This window comes from Galeopterus variegatus, unplaced genomic scaffold (genome assembly GCF_000696425.1).
Source record: "Galeopterus variegatus unplaced genomic scaffold, G_variegatus-3.0.2 Scaffold231, whole genome shotgun sequence".
Lineage (NCBI taxonomy): Eukaryota > Metazoa > Chordata > Mammalia > Dermoptera > Cynocephalidae > Galeopterus > Galeopterus variegatus.
Window position 1 is genome coordinate 129123 of NW_007726342.1, and position 19509 is coordinate 148631.

Below are 19509 nucleotides of genomic sequence, written 5' to 3' on the forward strand. Positions count from 1 at the left end.
ATCACCAGATCTATTTAAGCTATAGTTAAAATGTGTGTGTGTGTGAATCACAGGGAAAGGTGAAAGATGCTTTGGACTGGGTAACTCTGCAAGAGAAAAAACTGCAGAAGATACTAAAGGATTCAGCAGACGAGACCTACTTTAAAAAATATCATGTAAGTATGACTTTAAACAGCAGTTTATTTGTGGTTGACTCTTTTAGGGAAGAGTAGTAAGTACATTTTTAGAAAACTCTTTCAGAGTTAATTATTTAAATATTAAATTAACTCCAGGTTTTAGGACTGAACTCTAGGACAGTGCTTCTGAAACTTTAATGTACATATCAATCACTGGGTAGTCTTGTTAAAACACACATGCTGGTTCAGTAGTTCTGGGGCAGGGCCTGAAATTTTGCATTTCTAACGAAGTCCCAGGTAATGTTGATGTTGCTGGTCCTTGGAGTACTTTGAGCAGCAAGATTGGCAGGGGTTGGCAAACTGTGACCCATGGACCTGACACCTGTTTTTGTAAATAAAATTGGAACAGAGCCATTCCCATTTAAGTATCGTCTGTAGCTATTTTTCACACTACAACCCCGGAGTTGAGTAGTTGCAATAGAGACCAAATGGTCCATAAAGCCTAAGATATTTCTTATCTTGCCCCTTACAGTGAAAGTTATCTTATCCCTGGTTTAGAGTAGAACATACTTTTCAGAATGAATATTGAATGAAAGAAAAATCAGGAAGTCAGGAATAGGGCATCCCAGAATTACAGTATAGGGCCTCCACCAAGGAGTCCTTTCGGGAATAATGACAACTGTTATTGACATATTGAATGTTTGCTGGGTATGAGGCACCTTGCTAAGAAGCATTTTATATGTTAAGAGATCTTGCTGAATTTGGTATTGTTATTTCAGATGAAGATAATAAGGCTTAGAGAGACTAAATGACATATCTAAGGTCATGTAGCTACTGAAAGGTAGATGAAGGATTTGAATCAAAGTCTAACTTCAAAGTCCTAGCTCTTCGTACATCCTGTTGCCTCTCCAGAGTATGCAGTTATTCCCTTTACAATCTTGAAAGAGACTAAAAGGAGCCAAAGTGAAGGTTCCACAGTCCTGTTTCTTAGAACCCATTGTCTATACAACTCTGTGCTCTCCACCAGTTCTCTGTTCTGAATAAGCTGGAGACACTGTCATGTGCCTGTCCAGCACTTAGCACGGCTAAGTTGTCATCTCCTTATCTGTTAAGAGAAGGAGCTGGATGAGTCTAGCCTTTCCAACTCTAGTGTTCAATGGATTGTATGACTTGTGGGTTATACCATCCTTTGTGGTTTGAAGCCATTTGGCAAGGAAGGGATCAGACATGCTCATATTCCTCTGGTCAGAACTGCATAGGCTTCTTGTGCTTTTTCCCTCTCAGCTCTGCTCTGAGATTTTTTGTTAACAAGATGCTCAGTGTTCCCTGGAAGTGCCTTGTTCTCCTGTGTCTTTGATTTAGTAATGTAGCACAGATTTGGGGTTCTTAAATGCAAGGCTTAATGAAGTTATTAATGATCAGGAGTAATTAAAGTAAATTAATTACCCGTTGGTTTGATCATAAAATTTAATTTAAAATGCTTTTAATAATTACGAATAACATTTTAAATAATACTTATGGAATCGATAACCCTTAAACACCAATATTTCGGGCCGGCCCTGGGAACAGGGCGGCGCTCCCGCCGAGGGTTCGGCTCCCACATACAGACCGGTTCCCGCTCACTGGCTGAGCGAGGTGCGGCCGCAACACCGAGGGTTGCGATCCCGTTGCCGGTCCCGGTCCGGTACGGGCACGACACTGAGGGTTGCGATCCGTTGCTGGACACGAAAAAAGACAAAAAGGAAAAATAAATAAATAAATAAATAAATAAACACCAATATTTCACACAAGTGCACCCAAGAAAAGCGTTACTTATTAAATATTTTAGGGTAGAGACATGTTTTTTAAAGTCTGTATAAAATGAATTGGGGAGGACTGGCTTATGCTCAGTTCATCGTAACATTTCATAAATCATTTATACATGACAACTGCTGCCACATAATTCTCATGTCCACACATGCTTATTTTGTTGTGAACATATATTTGAGGAGGACAGACAAACTGCCATTCCATGTGGTGTCATTATTGGTTCTCTAGAGCCAGGTGGCCTTGCAGCTCCATTCTACTAGAAATCCAACAATACTGACACGAAACACCAGCTGAGACCTTTATCATTATGCTGGGACCCAAATTATTAGGGTGTACTGAAGAAAGAAGCCAGATCTGAGAGAGGAGCCTGGATTAAGGGAATTTTACCTTTATCTAAATTTAAATTTAAATATAACCTATAGCCATACACCTTAAAATAGCAGATTACGTTTTATAAATGGAATTATGTGTTTCAGTCTTTAAAATACTTTTCTAATTGTAGAGCCTGCTGTCCTTTATGGAGTCATTCAATGAAGAAAAAAAACCTTTTTTGGACGTCCTGTTGATAAAAAGGAATCTAGATGAGCTGAATGAAGATCAGTTACAACTGAGAGAAGCCTGGGATGGCCTGAACTATCAGGTTATGTTGATTGGAAGAACATTTTCACAGGGCAGCTTTGTTTTGTTGGATGAAGACTTTACTTTAGACTTCCATGAGAAATTCTGTAAAAGGCAGGGTAGATGGTTTGAAAGGAAATGGGATAGTTCTTATATTTTCTTCATGGTGTCATTTGTGTAGTGGTAAGATTTAAGTAGGGATTTACTTCATTCTGTTTAGAGAAAACGCAGACTTATCCAGAGTTATATTTGCCATCAATTCTTGGTTTGCCACAGTGGATTATCCATAGTTCGATTGACTTGCAGCCTCTTCTCTACCATTATGTATCAATATCAATAGATGCTTAATGGGGGTAGAGACAAACCCAGAGATAATGTGTAAGAATGAATTCATACATAAGTTTCTGAACATATATGTATGATTTGAATCCTTTTAAACTATTGTGACTTGCTTTATGGCTCAGCATATAGTTTATGACCATGTGTACTTGAAAAGAACTTATCTTCTGCAGTTATGGGGTACAATATTCTATAAATATCTGTTAAGACAAGGTAGTTGCCAGTGTTGTTAAGATTATCTGTGTCTTGACTGACATCCTGTCCAGTTGTGTCAATTGCTGAGAAAGGAGCATTAAAATCTGTGGAAAAATCTGTTTAATTCTGTCCAATTTCACATGTATTTTAAAACTTTGTCATTAATTGTATACATATTTATGATTGTTATGTCTTCCTGATGAACTGACACTTTTACCGTTATGAAATATTCTGGTTTATCTTTAGTAATACTGTTTTTCTTGACAAAATTACTTAATCTGATACCAATATAGTTTTTCTAGTCTTCTGATGCTGATTATATAGCACATATTTTTCTTTACTTATTTTTAACTTATTTCGGTCTTTATATTTAAAATCCATCTCTTATAAACAGTACATAGTTGGCTCTTTCTTTCTTATTTACTCTGACATTCCCTGCCTTTTAATTGGAGTACTTAGTCCATTAACATTTAATGTAATTAGTGATATTTTTCAATTCAGGTATAGCATTTTACTCTTTGTTTTGTTTATTCCCTCTGTTTTTTGTATCTCCACTCCTTCTTTTCTTGTCTTGTTTTGGATTGTTTTTGTATAATTCCATTTTAGTATTTCTATTGACTTTTTGATTCTACCTCTTTCTATCATATTTTTATTTTATTTTTATTGACATAATAATTATACATATTTATGGGGTCTTATAATATTTTTAGTAGTTGCTCTAGGGATTATAGTACATATTCTAAAATTTTTACAGTCTACTTAGAGTTTTACAATTTCTAAATTATTGTACAACTTCTTGTAACATGTAGAAATTTTACAATCAAATTGGTTCATTTACTTCCCATTCTTTATGCTATTGTTGTTTTATATATATGTGACACATGTATATGCTATATATATGACACAAGCATGTTTTGTCCCTAAGGCCATGTTATAATTTTTTGCTCTAAATAGCCATACATTTAAAAGAAAGTAACAGAAAAAAATTAGTCTTTTATATTTATATAGCTATTTACCATTTCCAGTGTTCTTTGTTCCTTCTTAGAGATTTGAGTTTCCAGATTTGAGTCATTTTGCCTCAGCCTGAAAGCTTCCTTTAACTGATCTTATAGTGTAGGTCTATGAGTGACAAATTTATTTTGTTTATTTAATCTCTAAATGTCTTTATTTTGCCTTCATTCTTTTTAAAAACAACTTTATTGAGGTATAATTTACATATCATAAATTTACTCATTTTAAATGGATAAATAAAATGATTTTTAATGAATTTACAGAGTTGTAACAGAGAATGTATGGTCCACAAAGTCAAAAATACTATGGCCCTGCACAGGAAAAGTTTACTGACCTCCACTTGGCTATCAGGAGTGGCAGACTGTTTTCAGAATACATTTTCCAAACTATATACTAAGCATGTTAAGTAGTAGTCCAGTGGCTTAAAAGTGCCACCCTTTCAGAAGATGCAATTTTGGGCCGAGCCCATGGCGCACTTGGGAGAGTGCAGCGCTGGGGGCGCGATAGCACTCCCGCCGTGGATTTGGATCCTATATAGGGATGGCTGGTGTGATGCGCTCACTGGCTGAGCGTGGTATGGCCGGTCACAGAAAGGACAAAAACAAAAAACAAAAAAAAAGAAGATGCAATTTTGAAGAATAAGTGCAGCTCAAAGAATCTTCCCGTCAGGTGATGGTTCTCCTTGCGCTGTCAACTCCTGTTCTGATCACAGCTTTGAAACGGACTCTTATAAAGGACAAGAGCTGTTTGTGACAGGTCCTCAACAAAATAGAAGTTGATGAGGAAGATATTGTCTACATAGGTCAGGCTGATTCAGGCCACAGAGACCTGGCCTAATTTTGCTGAATATAATTTGGAAAAATTGCCTAAAATAATGACAAAAACCATAAAAAGAACTATTTTGCAAGATTAAGCACTGCAAATTGATAGTAGCTTGGAAATCCATTCTTTAGTCAGGTAGACTACAGTTCATTTTCTCAGTGTGGGAAAATGAGACACACTAATTTAAAAGTCATCAAGTATATAAGAGTTAATACTGTCTAGACAGTTTCTGGCTCAAAGTTTGAGAACACAGATATCTCAAAGCATTATAGTAAATGATTTTATTTTAAGCTTGCTATAGAAAATAACATCATCTTGTTCTTTTGACCTGTTAAGATCTTCTATAAATTTGAGCCAAATTCAAAATTGTCTGAGAAAGGAATTATGGAACTAGTTTTCTATGTTAAATGAGAAAGGGGAGGAATGAAAGGTAAACATTGCCCTCTGTTTTTCCTCTTCTGACTGCTATATAAATATTGAGTGTTACGCTGAGTCAGAAAGCACAGGTTTGGTTTCATTCAAAATATATACAGCTTTCTTTTAGACATGCAAAGAATAATAGTGGAATTAGAGGTATCATTCTTAACCTCTCTTTAACTCAATTGTTTATCTTTTTTTTAATATTTTGCCAAATGCACAAATAATTAGATATAATAAAAGCATATGCTAACTTGTTTTTATTAAAAATTCATAATAATGAAATTTTATTTCATTCTCTTTCCAACTGGAGACTTAATTGCATATAATTAATGATTTAAGATTGTAGAATTTTCTTTGACTTATGCCTTTTGAGAAAATAAACTTGCAAAGCAAGAAAAGCAAAACAAAATGGAAAAACTATAATATTTAATGCTTCTATTTTATGAACAGTTGCATTTGACTGCCTTAAAGGAGCCTAGCTTTGTCCTCATTTTGTATATACCTGGGTACTTGGTTAAATGTTTTTTAGATATTTGCTTTGCATATAATGGGCACTCAGTAAATGTTTTTTAATGAGTTAATGATGAATCAAATAACCCATGTAACATACAAAATTTTCCTGTTCTTTCTCCAGTTTAAAAACAATTTAAGAATAGTAACAGTTCACTTAGTAGAATTAGATCACAGAAAGAGAAAATATAGACTTAAGACTAGTACTTTCATTAGAGGAAGTTATTTGAGTGAAACAAGTTTTGATTTGTGCTTGATCTTCATGGGTGTGTTTTTGGAATAAGAATATTACAAACACGTGCAAGAGTTGTGTGCATTCAGGTAAAAAGTCACATTCTTAAGGGGGTCATCAGGAAAGGAGATGGCCTTGGAACTGGATTTTAATTGTACTAAAGAATTCTGGTGATCAGTCTGGAGATGGCGTTCTTCCAAGGTCCTCCCCCAGCCCCTCTGCTTGGCTCTGTTACATCACTCATCATACTTTACTGTAATTGTGAACTTGTCTGCTTCTCTTGATAGGCAGTTCAGGAAAGAGCTGTGGCTTTTATTTATCTGATTGACCTTCTGATGTACAGGGTTGTGTTAAAGTTACTTTACCACTCATACACAGCACATGGGTCTGGGCAAGGCCCTGTTCTTTCTATTCATTTGTTTTTTGTATTTTCTGTGTTTTATACCCATACCTACTTTCCCTTCCCTTTTCTCCTTAGGCCACCATTTTGATGTGTTCAATGTGTATCTTTTTGCTTTATATGTTTTTGCAAAACACATTGAGTTTATGTGCACATGCATTTTTAAATTGTGTAAATTGAGGTTGTGTGTTGTTTCTTACTTTTATTTTTGAGCACGATATATTTAAGGTGCCTCCGTGTCGCCGCGTGTGCATCTAATTTGCTTCTAACTGCCACACAGTACTCTGTGGTGGGTGACCATCCCACATCACCTCTCTTCTCCAGAAGCCATTTGTGTCTTTATTCCCAGCTCTTAGCACAATAGGTTGTTCATAAATGTTTGCTCAATGAATGGATGAGTGAATGAATGATTATTTGAGTGAGTTTTAGTGGTGCTTCGGAGGGGGAAAAATCCATGTGGAAGGGACAGTGGGATGAAGACGTGAGAGTACAGTGAGTATTTGAGGAAACAAGCAGTCAGGGTTTGTGTGACTCATGAGTGTGCTTGGTGGGAAGACTGAGGAAGGAGGAAGTGTGCCTGGATTGTGGGAGGCTTTGGTGAAAGACACATACTCAGGAAATATGGTAAAGATATCTAATGTGAATATACAGTTAAGACTAGTAATTAAAATAATCTGTCAATTTGTGTGGAAGGTGTAGTTGTAATATTAGAAAACACAAGGGCATACTGCATTTCAAACAATGGTCATTCAGTTCAGTACAATAGTCTATCCCTGCTGAGAGGGATGATTTAAAAATTTTGAATTTCCCCATCATAACTTATTATGGATTTAGCAAAACATTTGCTTTTTCTTGTACCCTCTTTTCTTTTTTTTTTTTTTTCCGTGTCCGGCAACGGATCGCAACACTCAGTGTCGCCCCCGTACCGGACCAGGATCGGCAACGGGATCGCAACCCTCGGCGTTGCCCCCGCGCCTCACTCAGCCAGTGAGCGGGAACCGGTTTGTATGTGGGATCCGAACCCTCCGCGGGAGTGCCGCCGCGCTTCCCAAGCGGCGCACTATAGCAGTGCACCACCGGGCCGGCCCCTTGTACCCTCTTTTCCTACAGCTTTTGAACTTACTATATTACTGATCAGCACATAGCTAAATGATATTTAGGACTATGAAGTTTACCCATTGATAAAGATTTCCTTGACTAATGATCACATTTTATCAGTCTTGCCTTTCAGAGAAACTTTAAAGAATTAAAAATACTGTATGTGAGGAAATAAACCAGAACATTCTACTGAAGGACGTCTTTTTTTTTTTTTTTTCCTTCAGATTAATGCATGGAAAACAAAGCTAAATCAAGACCTGCCCTCTCCCCTGCATCACGTCGAAGCTTGGCTCCAGGAGGTAGAGGAGCTTTTGGAGGCAGACTTGCCAGCCTCCCAGGATCACTCTGAAGCCATGACTCTGACACAAGAGAAAATGACTTTATTCAAGGTTGGAAAAGAAAAATCTATACTGTGTTAGGGACTGTTCTTGAGGAAGACTTTGTTCTAGAAGGAAGAGAAGGAAATGTAGTGGGTATCTGAAGATGGTTTAGAATGATTACCCTGGGGGGTTTCATGACCCAGAAGATATTTTCACGTGTATGACCATTGTGCTAGTATAAGGTTGAAATAGTGAGGATAGAGTCCAGTAAGTTCTACTGCAGCCGTAAAGTCTGATTAAAAAAAAAAAAAGCTGCAGGGGAGGAGGGTGCTGGTTTAAAATGTGGGAAATAGGGTTCTCACTAAGGTGGCATGAAAGAATTTTTTTTTTTTTTGTCTCTTTTTTTGTGACCGGCAACGGATCGCAATCCTCAGTGTCGCGCCCGTACTGGACCGGGACCGGCAACGGGATCACAACCCTCGGTGTTGCCCCCGCACCTCGCTCAGCCAGTGAGCGGCCGGTCTGTATGTGGGATCCGAACCCTCGGTGGGAGCGCCGCCGTGCTTCCCAAGCGGCGCACTGTAGCAGTGCGCCACCAGGCCGGCGCGGCATGAAAGAATTTGATGTGTGAGATTTATCACATTTGAGCCCACAAAGAAAGGGAAAATACACCAGAAGACAAAAGAGCTTGATAATGGTTTTACCAAAGAAACTGCAGTCTGCCTGTCTGTGAAATGTTCCAGTTTAAAATATCTATGATGAAAATATTTATTCACAAAATCTTAGTTAAAAAGAAAAAAAAAGATGATTTTTTTGGAAAAGATGAAATGCAAGCAAGATTAATAAACCCCCAATTATAGTGTTTGGCAGTAAATCTGGTTTGTGTCATGCTAAATTTTTTTCCAGAGTCTGATGGATAGATTTGACTGTCATTCAGACAATCTCCTGGCATTTGAAAACAAAGATGAGAAACATTTGCCGTTGGTACCACCTGACAAATTGGAGGAAATGAAAAGACGGTTTGTAACACTGTTTCACAACTTCTAACGTGGTGCTACAGGGACCACAAAATACAGATTCTTAGACAATTTTTGACAAATATTTTCCTTTAAATCTTGATAACAATACTGTCCTGTTTTATGTAATAGTAACATTATATCCTGCTAACATGCTTCCATTTTTATTGAGAGAATATGGTGATGGAAAAAGTTTTGGACTTAGAAACTGAGCTCTGTATCTTGGTTTTGGCTGAGTTACTCCGTTTTTTGAGCATGTTTCCTCATTTGTAAATGTAGGATAATGATAATCACCCTGTCCATGTCTCAGAAGGATATTGGATCAAATGGGAGGAGGTATTTGAAAGTACTTTATAAACTGTCAAATATTGTAAATATAGAAATTAACTAACTGATGGTTGTCCACGTCATCTTCTCTTTTCTCATTATTTGTAAGCAACTTGTTAGAATAATAAGGGTGTTAGCCTTCATGATGAAAACTATTTTAATATGTAAATTTTCAAATTATGGCTGCATGAAGTTATGTAGAAGTTTTCAAATTTAGTAAAATTTTTTGTAGGTCAACATTTTATTATAGGATTTCTCAACAGGGGAATCATTTTTTTCAGAAAATTTCTGTTAACATGCGTTCACCCTAGAAATAGTTGTTTTATACCTAACCTTTAAAAAAGGTTAAAAAAAAAAAAAGACTTAAGGATACATCTGGGTTTTTTGTGTTTAAAGAAAAAGTTAAAGCCTCAATATTTTAAAAATGTTAAACAGATTTCTCACATTTAGTCAATAATATTAAATCCTAAAATCCTGCACTGTTTTCCAGAATCAACAACGTTTTGGCGAAAAATTTTATTCCACTTCTGGAATTTCATTACTATAAGTGCTCAGTTCTTGGTTTGCTAGATGAAGTGAAATCAAAATTGGATGTTTGGAACATCAAATATGGGAGCAAGGAATCTGTGGAATTATTGCTGGAAGACTGGCATGTAAGCTCTTTTATTTTGTATCTCAGGCAATTCAGCTATTCTCCATGTCTGAATGTTGGGTTTGCATCTTTCCTCTATGCAATTTTACATTAACTTTTCAGGTTTTGAGATGGGTTTTCTTGGTAGCTTTCATTAGCTTAAATTTGCCTAGAGAAAAGAATTATGGGCTAGTCAAATAGCAGCAGGTAAAAGGAAAAGTAAGAAACAGAAAACAGCATTGTTTATTGCCCCAGGAGAGATTAAAACGTAACAAGGCCAATTAATGTAAAATACAAGTTTCAATGTTTTTTCCATTAAAAATTCTTTCATTTACTTGAAGTCTTGCTTAATATTTTTTCCTTTTCATATTCATGTTTTCATTCACTAATTAAATTTTTCTTAGAACATTTTGATCTTAACCTCTCATGTTTTAATAGTAGGAAAAACAGTATATTTTCTGTTGTGTCTTGAGGCTTTCTTTTTTGGCTTTAGCTCTTCCAATTTATAGGAAAAAATGTTTCAGGTGATTTAAATATAAGTGAGTTCATGTCTAAATTAAAACTAAAGTATCACAGAAATATCACTTCTACACTTAGGCCTATTCTTCTTTCTGTTTCCCTCTTTTTGGAAATGAGGAGGAAAAAAAGAAAAATCCAAGATTGTCAATTTCAGTTCAGTAATCAAAAAAAAATGACAAAGAGAAATTTACTTACAGTTTATGGTTTAAACACTTGCATTCCCAAAAAGAAAGCATCATTCTAAACTAGACTAGGTTTTGAATATTTTTCTTTTGCCTTTTTTGAATTTTTATTTTTCCATTTAAATAATCATACATTTGGCACATAATGTTTGCAATAAATATGAGTTTTGAATTAGCTCGGTATTTTCCCATAGCAGAATTTGGTTAATGGTAGTTTCTCAAATGTTTTTGTATATGGATGGTATCTTTTTATAATATACACTAATATATATGATAAAAAATTACTGAATATTAGTAAAACATGTGAAATAAGAGCAACTGATACTATTGTACAATATTAATAAAATATGTGAAGTAGGAGATTTTGAAATTCCTGTAAAAGCTTAACTTGCCTTTTTCCGTTTAAGCTTAATTTTCCTTTTTCTACAAGAGAAAACCATTGTAGAACCATATCACTGTATTAAGATAAACTTCATCAAGTGTCTTATGTATCTGATGTTAATTCACACTAATAAGTCTCCTGGATCTTAACTATCCTTCTTCATGAGCTGCTTTTCCTCTTTTCCCACCCAAATATGTTGTATTAAAGCCCTCAAGAAATTTTGGCAACCATGTGTTTTATCAGTGTCTATATGTCACTATCTGGATTTCTTGGAACATTTTTTTTTCTTTCTTTTAAAATTTTTTTTGTTAATTTTTTTCTCTATTTTCTTTGGATCATTTTTAAAAGTAAAAATTGTCAATATGTTTTTTTCCCCTTTTCCCCTCAGAAATTTATTGAAGAGAAAAAGTTTCTAGCTCAACTTGATACTTCTTTTCAAAAATGTGAAGAAATTTATAAGAATTTGGGTAAGGTAGTTGAGTGACATTTTGTCTCTTAAAAATGACATTTTGTCTCTTAAAAATGACATTTTATCTCTTTTACTTTCTTTATGCTCTAGTGTTTTAGAAATTAGTTTCACATGCATGTTTTCTTTGGAAAATCTTTGCTTTCACTTTTAATGTTCTTAGAGTACATATTTATTTAGCCACTGTCAATATGCAAATATTTTTCTTAATAGCATTATTTTATTAATAACAAACTTTTCTAAGATTATTTTCTTGTTTTGTTAATTCTGTAGCTGGAGAATGTCAGAATATTGATAAAGAATATATAATGGTGGAATACAATGTTCATGTGTATAGAAAATATATATGTAATGTGAAGTCTACTCTACAAAAAGTTCTGGAATGTTGGGGAACTTATGTAGAAAACCTTCGCTTCCTAAAGTCTTGCTTTGAGGAGACAAAGAAGGAACAAATTAAAGAGGTACTTGCAGTAGAATGACACCTGCTCAATTTTACTTCTTTATTTTGTTTTCTTTGGAGACCCTCATTTTCGATCCAAAGATGAGAATCCAGATAAGAGTAAACGTGTCTTTTGGAAAATTCTCCAAGGTCTTGGGAAGAATCTAGTTTCTTCTAGTATAATTGACAAAAGGAAGTTTTCTCTGCATTACAGGTTTTATAGACACACACATATATACACACAGAGCTTTATTGAGGTATAATTTACATACACAATATAGCTTTTGGAAGATATATTGCTAAGCTCTTTGGAGAGGAAATAAAAGACTTGAAGTACTAGATAGCTTATAGACATGTTTAAAATAAAGTACTGTTTTAAAAAGTTTGGGGGCTGGCTGGTAGTTCACTTGATTAGAGTGTGGTGCTCATAACACCAGGGTCTAGGGTTTAATTCCTGTAGTGGCCTGCAGCCAAAACAACAAAAAGTTTTATTTTCCAATTTGGTTGAAATCTTTCAGCTCTGTAACTTTTCTGAGTTTTTTCTAGAGGAGAAAAGTCAAAATACCTTTGGCTTTTATGGAAAGATGTGGAAGAAATGCCAATGTAATTCATTATTTTTTCACTTGCTGTACACGTAATATTCTGTTTTATGTTCATCTGAGGTAGTTTTTCGTTCACTCGTTTTCCTCTGTAGCAAATGGATATAGATAACTTTTTAGATTACATATTTTCTAAGTGGAAACTAAAATTACTGAACAGAAAATTAACTATTTGTGTGAAAGTCAGATTTCACGATAAGTGCAAAAAAGAGAATTTTGGGGGTTGTTAAGTCATCACTTCTCCCTGTCTCTTATATTGTTAATAGAAATTCAAATTTTTGGCTCCCAACAGTTCTTCTATCTTTAATATTTGTCTATTAAAGTATATGGGATGTCTGGTTAGCTCATTTGGTTAGAGTGCAGTGTTATAACACCAAGGTCACAGGTTCAGATCCCTGTCCTGGCCAGCCACCAAGAAAAAAAAAAAAACTCAGAGAAAAATAACACTCTAAGCCTGCAAGTCCCCAACTCTGCTGAGATGCCCTAGGCTGCCAAAGAGAACTTTCAGGATACTCTCAATTTTGAGGGAGGCACAGCAACTCCTATCTCTTGGACACCATGCTACTACTAAATTGTTGGACTTGACAGCTTAAAAATGGGAACTGTTAGATAATTCTCTGGCCTAGAGACTGTGAAAAAACGACAGAGACATTAAGAGCTCCATGAACTGAACAAGTTTGGAAATGTCTGCTGTAATCTCATCAGCCACTTAGAAAGATGGTTCAGATACCTCTCAAATGTCCAGGACCGGGAGTGTTGATGGACAGCTGTCACCTGCCAATCAACAGTTAGGGGTGAAGAGTTAGACCAACAGGGATGTCGGAATCATCTAGGAAGATTCAAAGTCTCTGTGAAACCATCACACACATTTGCTTAGAATTAGTGTCGGTAAAGATCTATTATAGATGATAGAAAGATATTTTGTTATTTAAATACAATGTTCCTTATGTGTTGTGTAGATTCCCTTCGAGACACTATCGCAGTGGAACCTAGTACATATTACTTTAAATGAAGTGGGAAATTTCTTAATTGAAGTCAGCAATGATACAGTTGGATCGTTTATTTCTAAAGAACTAAGGAGGCTGAATAAAAGATGGAGAAAGTTTGTTACAAAAACTCAGCTGGTAAATTCTTTTTATTGGTTTCAGCTTTATTTAGATATAATTATGTATCATATAACTCATTCATTTAAAGTGTGTAACTCGTTGGTTTTTAGTATATTCAGTGAGTTGTGCAGTCATTACCATAATCAATTTTAGAACATTTTCATTACTTCATAAAGAAACCCTGTAACCATTAACAGTCACTCCCCATTTCTTCCTAAAACCCCCAGCCCAAGGCAGCCACCAATCTACTTTCTTTCTCTATAGATTTGCCTATTCTGGACATTTCACTTTAAGGGATCTTGAAATATGTGGTCTCTTGTGACTGGCTTGTTTCACTTGGCACACTGTTTTTAAGGTTCATCCACATTATAACATGTATCAGTACTTCATTCCTTTTTATTGGTCCATAAAATAGTGGATATACCACATTTTGTTTATCCATTCACTAGTTGATGCACATTTGGGTTCTTTCTACTTTATCAGCTATGATGAACAATGCAGCTATGAACATTCATGTGTAAGTTTTTGTATGGACATATGTTCTCATTTCTCTTGGGTATGTACCTAAGAGAGCTTTTAATTCTTGAACTCTTTCTGATATACAGCATTCTAGTTGAAATTCATTTACCATTGAAAAATAACATAAGCATTGTCTTGCCTAATAGATTTCAAGCTCCTGGAGAACATACACTGAGCCTTATTTATCTTGATATTTCGCACAGTGCCTCATAAAAGCAGACTTAATAATTTTGAACTTAAATTATTCTATTTTTTTATTCTTAACAATTTGAGACTTTGCTAATTGATAAATTCTGAAACTATGTTATGCCCACTTATTGTTTGTAATATGTATTAGCATAAAAATACAAATATGAGCATAAATTTTATGAAATTAATTTTTTATAGGAAATGAACTTGCCTCTTATAAAGAAAAAAGAACAGCCCATTTTTGACAATTCTGAAAATATTTTACTATCTAATGAGGAAAAACCAACTGTTTATATTTCAACAGAAATGTCAATAGAACTTCCTGAAAATCACAATGAGAATATAAAGGTACAATAGTCATACTTGGTGTATTTCATTTGCATATAGTAAGAATTTAACTTCACTATTTAAAAAAAAAATTATTGAAATGGTAGTAAATGTATGGATTGCTAGATAACTTTTAAAGTAAGATCATTTTCCAGGAAAATGACTTAGTGGTTCCCTTTATGAAGTAGTCTTTTACGTGAAAATCTACTGGCTTCACTACTGTTTCTTACTCTGCCGTGGAGCTCCACAGGCACACAGAATCAGTCATGATTCTCAGCATTGTGAATTGAGCGGATATTTTCTTTAGATTACTTCTGACTAGTGCTCAGAAGTTGTCTAGCTTTAGACTTTCCCCTGGCCTCTTGTTTCTTGCTTTCTTTCTGTGAAATGTGGAGAAGTATAATTTTTCTTTATTATTTTGGTGGGTAATTTGGAGTATGACTTTAGATCATAGGTAAAGATATAGAAAAGGAACAGAAAAGCAAATTAAAAATCATATATACATGTAAGATATAATAATACCTATGGTTTTGGAAATGTGCCTCCTTCAGAATAACAACTTTACTTAAGAAAGTAATTTTAAACTGGCTTTGGCCAGTTGCCATGATGGAATGCTGGTGTTTTCCCACCATAAGAATGCCTGCTCAGAGAAAATCTGAAAAGATCTGAATTTGTGAAATATGATTTAAAATACCGTAGTCTTCTGATGTGTTTAAAATGTGATCTGATTAAAAATAACTTTAAAGAGTGTATCTATGTACCCAATAAATATGTGCAATTATATTTTCTCAATATATAATAATAAAAAAGAGGATGTGTCTATCATGTAAAGCTATAGCGTTATCAGCCCATAAAATACTGAGAAACTGTTAATGGGAGGAGATTTCATTTTGTTGAAATTTGATTTTGAGTCTCTTCTTGATATTTCACAACTATTATTACTAATAGCTATATTTAATTAAATTATACGTGAGCTTTAGAACTGTGTTTAGAAATCAGTGCCCTAATATTCTAAACTTTAATTTCTTACCTGTAAAATGGAGATAATATTATCTGATAGGTATATTATAATTAAGAAAACCTTTTAATTTATAAAGTAATATATACTATATAAAGTAATATATATATATAATATTTTATATATATATATATATATATACACTACAGTAAAGTGTTGCTGTCATTGTCCCCAAACTAGATTTTATATTATTAAAATATGTTGAATCAGGACTCTTCAGGAAAGGAGGTATAACTTGGGGCCGGCCCGGTGGCGCACTGCTACAGTGCACCGCTTGTGAGCATGGCGGTGCTCCCGCCGAGGGTTCGGATCCCACATACAGACCGGCCACTCACTGGCTGAGCGAGGTGCGGGCGCAACGCCGAGGGTTGCAATCCCGTTGCCGGTCCCAGTCCGGTACGGGCGCGACACTGAGGGTTGCGATCCGTTGCCGGTCACGAAAAAAGACAAAAAAAAAGGAAAAAAAAAGACAAAAAAAGGAGGTATAACTTTTTGAAATGGAAAATTATTTTATAATGATTTATCGACATTGTCTTTGTGATGATTTTGAATGTTGTAGGCTAGAGAAGAACATGAAAAAGAAAATGAAGAATTCATAGGGCAGCTAAACATGGCTGAAGAGGTTGAAAAACTAATTGGACAAGTGGCAATCTGGGAGGCAGAAACCAAATCTGTTTTGGATCTTCTGAGACATCAAGATGATGTGGATACCTCAATGGAAGAATCTTTGCAGGTATGAGTGTGAAAGTATTAAGAGAGTACTTTCATGGTTGCAGACTTATGTGGACGTATGTTTTAAGATAAACAAAAAGTTTTAAAGTAAGTAATAATAAGCCTACAGTTTTAATGTTCTTTGCCAGGAGTTTTAAAAATCGATAGGTTCTCAGCTCTGGATCATTTGCCATGATTTTGTCTGAAGACAGAGGATAGATTAGGGCATGATCAAATGATACCTTGTGAATGTTAAATTTTTTGACCTGTTTTCTCAGAGGTAGAATGGGGATTAAAATATTCTCTTGCATCAGAGGGCAGTGATGGAGATTGAGAAGAGTGAGTTCAGTCTCACATAGCTCAGTCCAGTGTGAATATGAATGACTTTACAATCTGTGCTCTGAAAGTCCTCCACTGAGCAAGCCACTTTCCCCTCGTTACGTGGTGCAGGGAGGGTGACTGATGTTGTTAGAACTCCATCCTGTCTTTATTCTCAGGCAGTTGACTCATTGAAAAGTAATGAGGCAAGAGTGCGTTTTAATATCACTTAGTTCTCCTGGGAAAGAAGTTATAATTGAGGTTTTTACTGAGTCCCAGCTCAGCTATAAAACCTATGAAGCATGTCATAAGTTACAAGATAGGAAGTTCCTAGAAGAAAAGAACACCAACATAATTTTTCTAAATCTACATTTCTGAATAGTATATATTTTAGCATTTTGTGTTTTTATTGTTTATAAGAATGGTAGTTTTTATTGCTTTGAAATGTTCCATACACTTACTCTTAGTGCTTTTCTAATTTTATTTTTTATATTTATTTATTTTCTCTATCTTGTATTTATTTTAGTGAAAAATAGATAGAAATTCCATATTTTACAAATAAATGTTATAAAATTATTTTTAAAATATTGTTAATTTAATATTAAAAAATATTTTCAAAATGATAATGGTCATCCCTCTTATAAACAGTGAACATGAAAACCTACTGAAATATACTTCTGTTAAGAAAGACTTAAGTAGATCTCTATTGGATCAAAATATTGGACCAAGATATATTGTAACATAAGAAATGCAAGTTGCTGAACAGTGTGGATAGTGTGATCTCATTTGTGTTTTTTAAACCAAAGTTGTATTTATGTTTGTTTATTCTTTTCTATTCATAGAAAAATATCTGTAAGAATAGACAAATACCTGTCTATCTTGATCCTACATTTATGCCCAGCTCCTACTGCAGTTCCTGGCACAGAGTAGGCATAAATATTTTAAAAGTGAATGTGTGAAAGATTGACTAACTGGCAACTAAGGGGGGAAAGAGGAAGGAAGGAACTTTTTCTTTATATGCTGTGCCTTTCTGTTCTTTGTTTAGTTTTTTCACATGAGCTATTTTGTTACTTTTATAATTAAAAAGGATAATATTAAAATTATAAATGAATGTGCTAATTTCCGAAAATAAAAATCACCATAATTTCAAACCCTAAGATAAAAAGAGATCAACGTTTACGTAGTTGATATCACATGATATAATTTACATTTTATGATACCCATGTCACCCTTGAGTAATAATTTAAAAATTGTTTTTACTAATCTGAGAATTGAAGTGTTATCTCATTATTATTTTAATTTCTACTTCTTACATGAGTCCAAGTAATATTGAACTGTCTTCTGTATATTTATTAGGCATTTGTTTCTGTTCATTGTTCTTGTGTTTTTTAGAATTTTCTTTGGAATCTTGGTATATTTTAACTGAATTATACAAGCTCTTTGAGTTATGATCCATTTTCATTTCTGTGGGCAAATATTTTTACCAAGTTGTTGACTTTTAAGTTGTTTATTTTATTTTGCATAGAAGATTTCTATGTAGTTATGTCTATCCCTACTCTTATGCTTAAAAAGACGCACCACACCCAGACAGCAGATCGATTTTTATGTATATCTTCTTTTTGTGGTTTCATATTTTATATAAAACTTTCTGATCTATCTAGAATTAATTTTTGTTATGTTGTATAAAGCATGGTTCTGAAAAGATTATTTTCCAATAGCTATTTTCTCCAACAACATTTCTAAATTCCCATCCCCACTAATTTGACTTAGAACAACTTCATTTTAAGGTTTATTACTGTTCTCTCAACTTATTTTCATTCTGTTGGCATTGTATTACTTAGCCTTTATTTTATTGATGTGCTTTCTGTACAAAGAATAATCTGTAAAAGACCATGTTGTTCAGAATCTGATTGTGTTAATATAAAACTTCAAAATGAATTTTTTTATTTATTTAAAAATGTGTTTTTTCCTGGTGGCTGACTGGTATGGGGACCAAACCCTGGACCACGGTGTTACCAATATGATGTCTCTAACCAGCTGAGCTAACTGGCCAGCCTTCAAAGTGAATTTTTAAAACATTTTTCAGAATACAAGTTTGCCTCATTTTTGGATTAATAACTGACTTTTTATGGTTTCCTGCTGAGATTGTTATGGTTGATGTTTAACATATAATCAGGATGTTTATTGTGATCTTCCTTCCATTTGTTTTCATAGCATCTTATTGCCAAAGGCTCTATGTATGAAGAGCTTGTAGCTAGAACTGAAGATACTTTACAGATGGATGTACAAACTATTTCAAGCCAGGAGTCCCTCCAACATGTTCTCACAGCTGGGTTTCAGGCAAAGATTCAAGAAGCTAAAGAGAAAGTCCAGGTCTTTCTTTAATTTTCCCTATTTAGTGAATTTATTTGTTACAACTGAGTGGTCAGTGGGTGGGTGGTGAAGGGGGTGATAGCCCTGGAGCTTGGGTATGTTTTATTAAAAGTGGTATTACAAATATTTCTTTTGCACTGTATTTTATTTATTTATAATCTAGAGCATATTGGAAAATATAAATATAATAAATTAGCTATTCCTGTGTCTAGTAGGAAAATATGAGTTGCTCCTCTAAGAAAATATGTATTAACTTATGAATTCATTAAGAAGTTGGACCAAGTGATCATTTGAGAATTTTTTTTGTATTTCCAGATCAATATGATAAAACTCGTTGCAGTGTTGAAGAACTCAGCTGATGTTTCACCAGAAGTCGATGTCAGGCTGAAGGTGGAAGAATCACAGAAGGAACTTGAATCTTACATTACAAGGGCTGAGCAGATACTGGAGCAAAGAGAGAGCCCCCGTGGACTCACGTCAAAATACAAGGTAGGAAT

General features: G+C 34.5%; 1 protein-coding gene across 1 annotated transcript in view; it reads left to right on the forward strand.

Moving 5' to 3' along the window:
* The window catches only part of SYNE2 (spectrin repeat containing, nuclear envelope 2), a 269055-nt gene that overhangs the window by 41568 nt on the left and 207978 nt on the right, over positions 1 to 19509 (forward strand). Inside the window, exons 9-20 of the mRNA XM_008566257.1 lie at positions 54 to 155; positions 2428 to 2565; positions 7795 to 7959; positions 8797 to 8909; positions 9724 to 9886; positions 11336 to 11414; positions 11687 to 11874; positions 13411 to 13575; positions 14464 to 14613; positions 16170 to 16343; positions 18854 to 19012; positions 19328 to 19501. Coding sequence (XP_008564479.1) covers positions 54 to 155; positions 2428 to 2565; positions 7795 to 7959; positions 8797 to 8909; positions 9724 to 9886; positions 11336 to 11414; positions 11687 to 11874; positions 13411 to 13575; positions 14464 to 14613; positions 16170 to 16343; positions 18854 to 19012; positions 19328 to 19501 — 1770 coding nt within the window. The remainder of the gene's footprint in view (positions 1 to 53; positions 156 to 2427; positions 2566 to 7794; positions 7960 to 8796; positions 8910 to 9723; positions 9887 to 11335; positions 11415 to 11686; positions 11875 to 13410; positions 13576 to 14463; positions 14614 to 16169; positions 16344 to 18853; positions 19013 to 19327; positions 19502 to 19509) is intronic.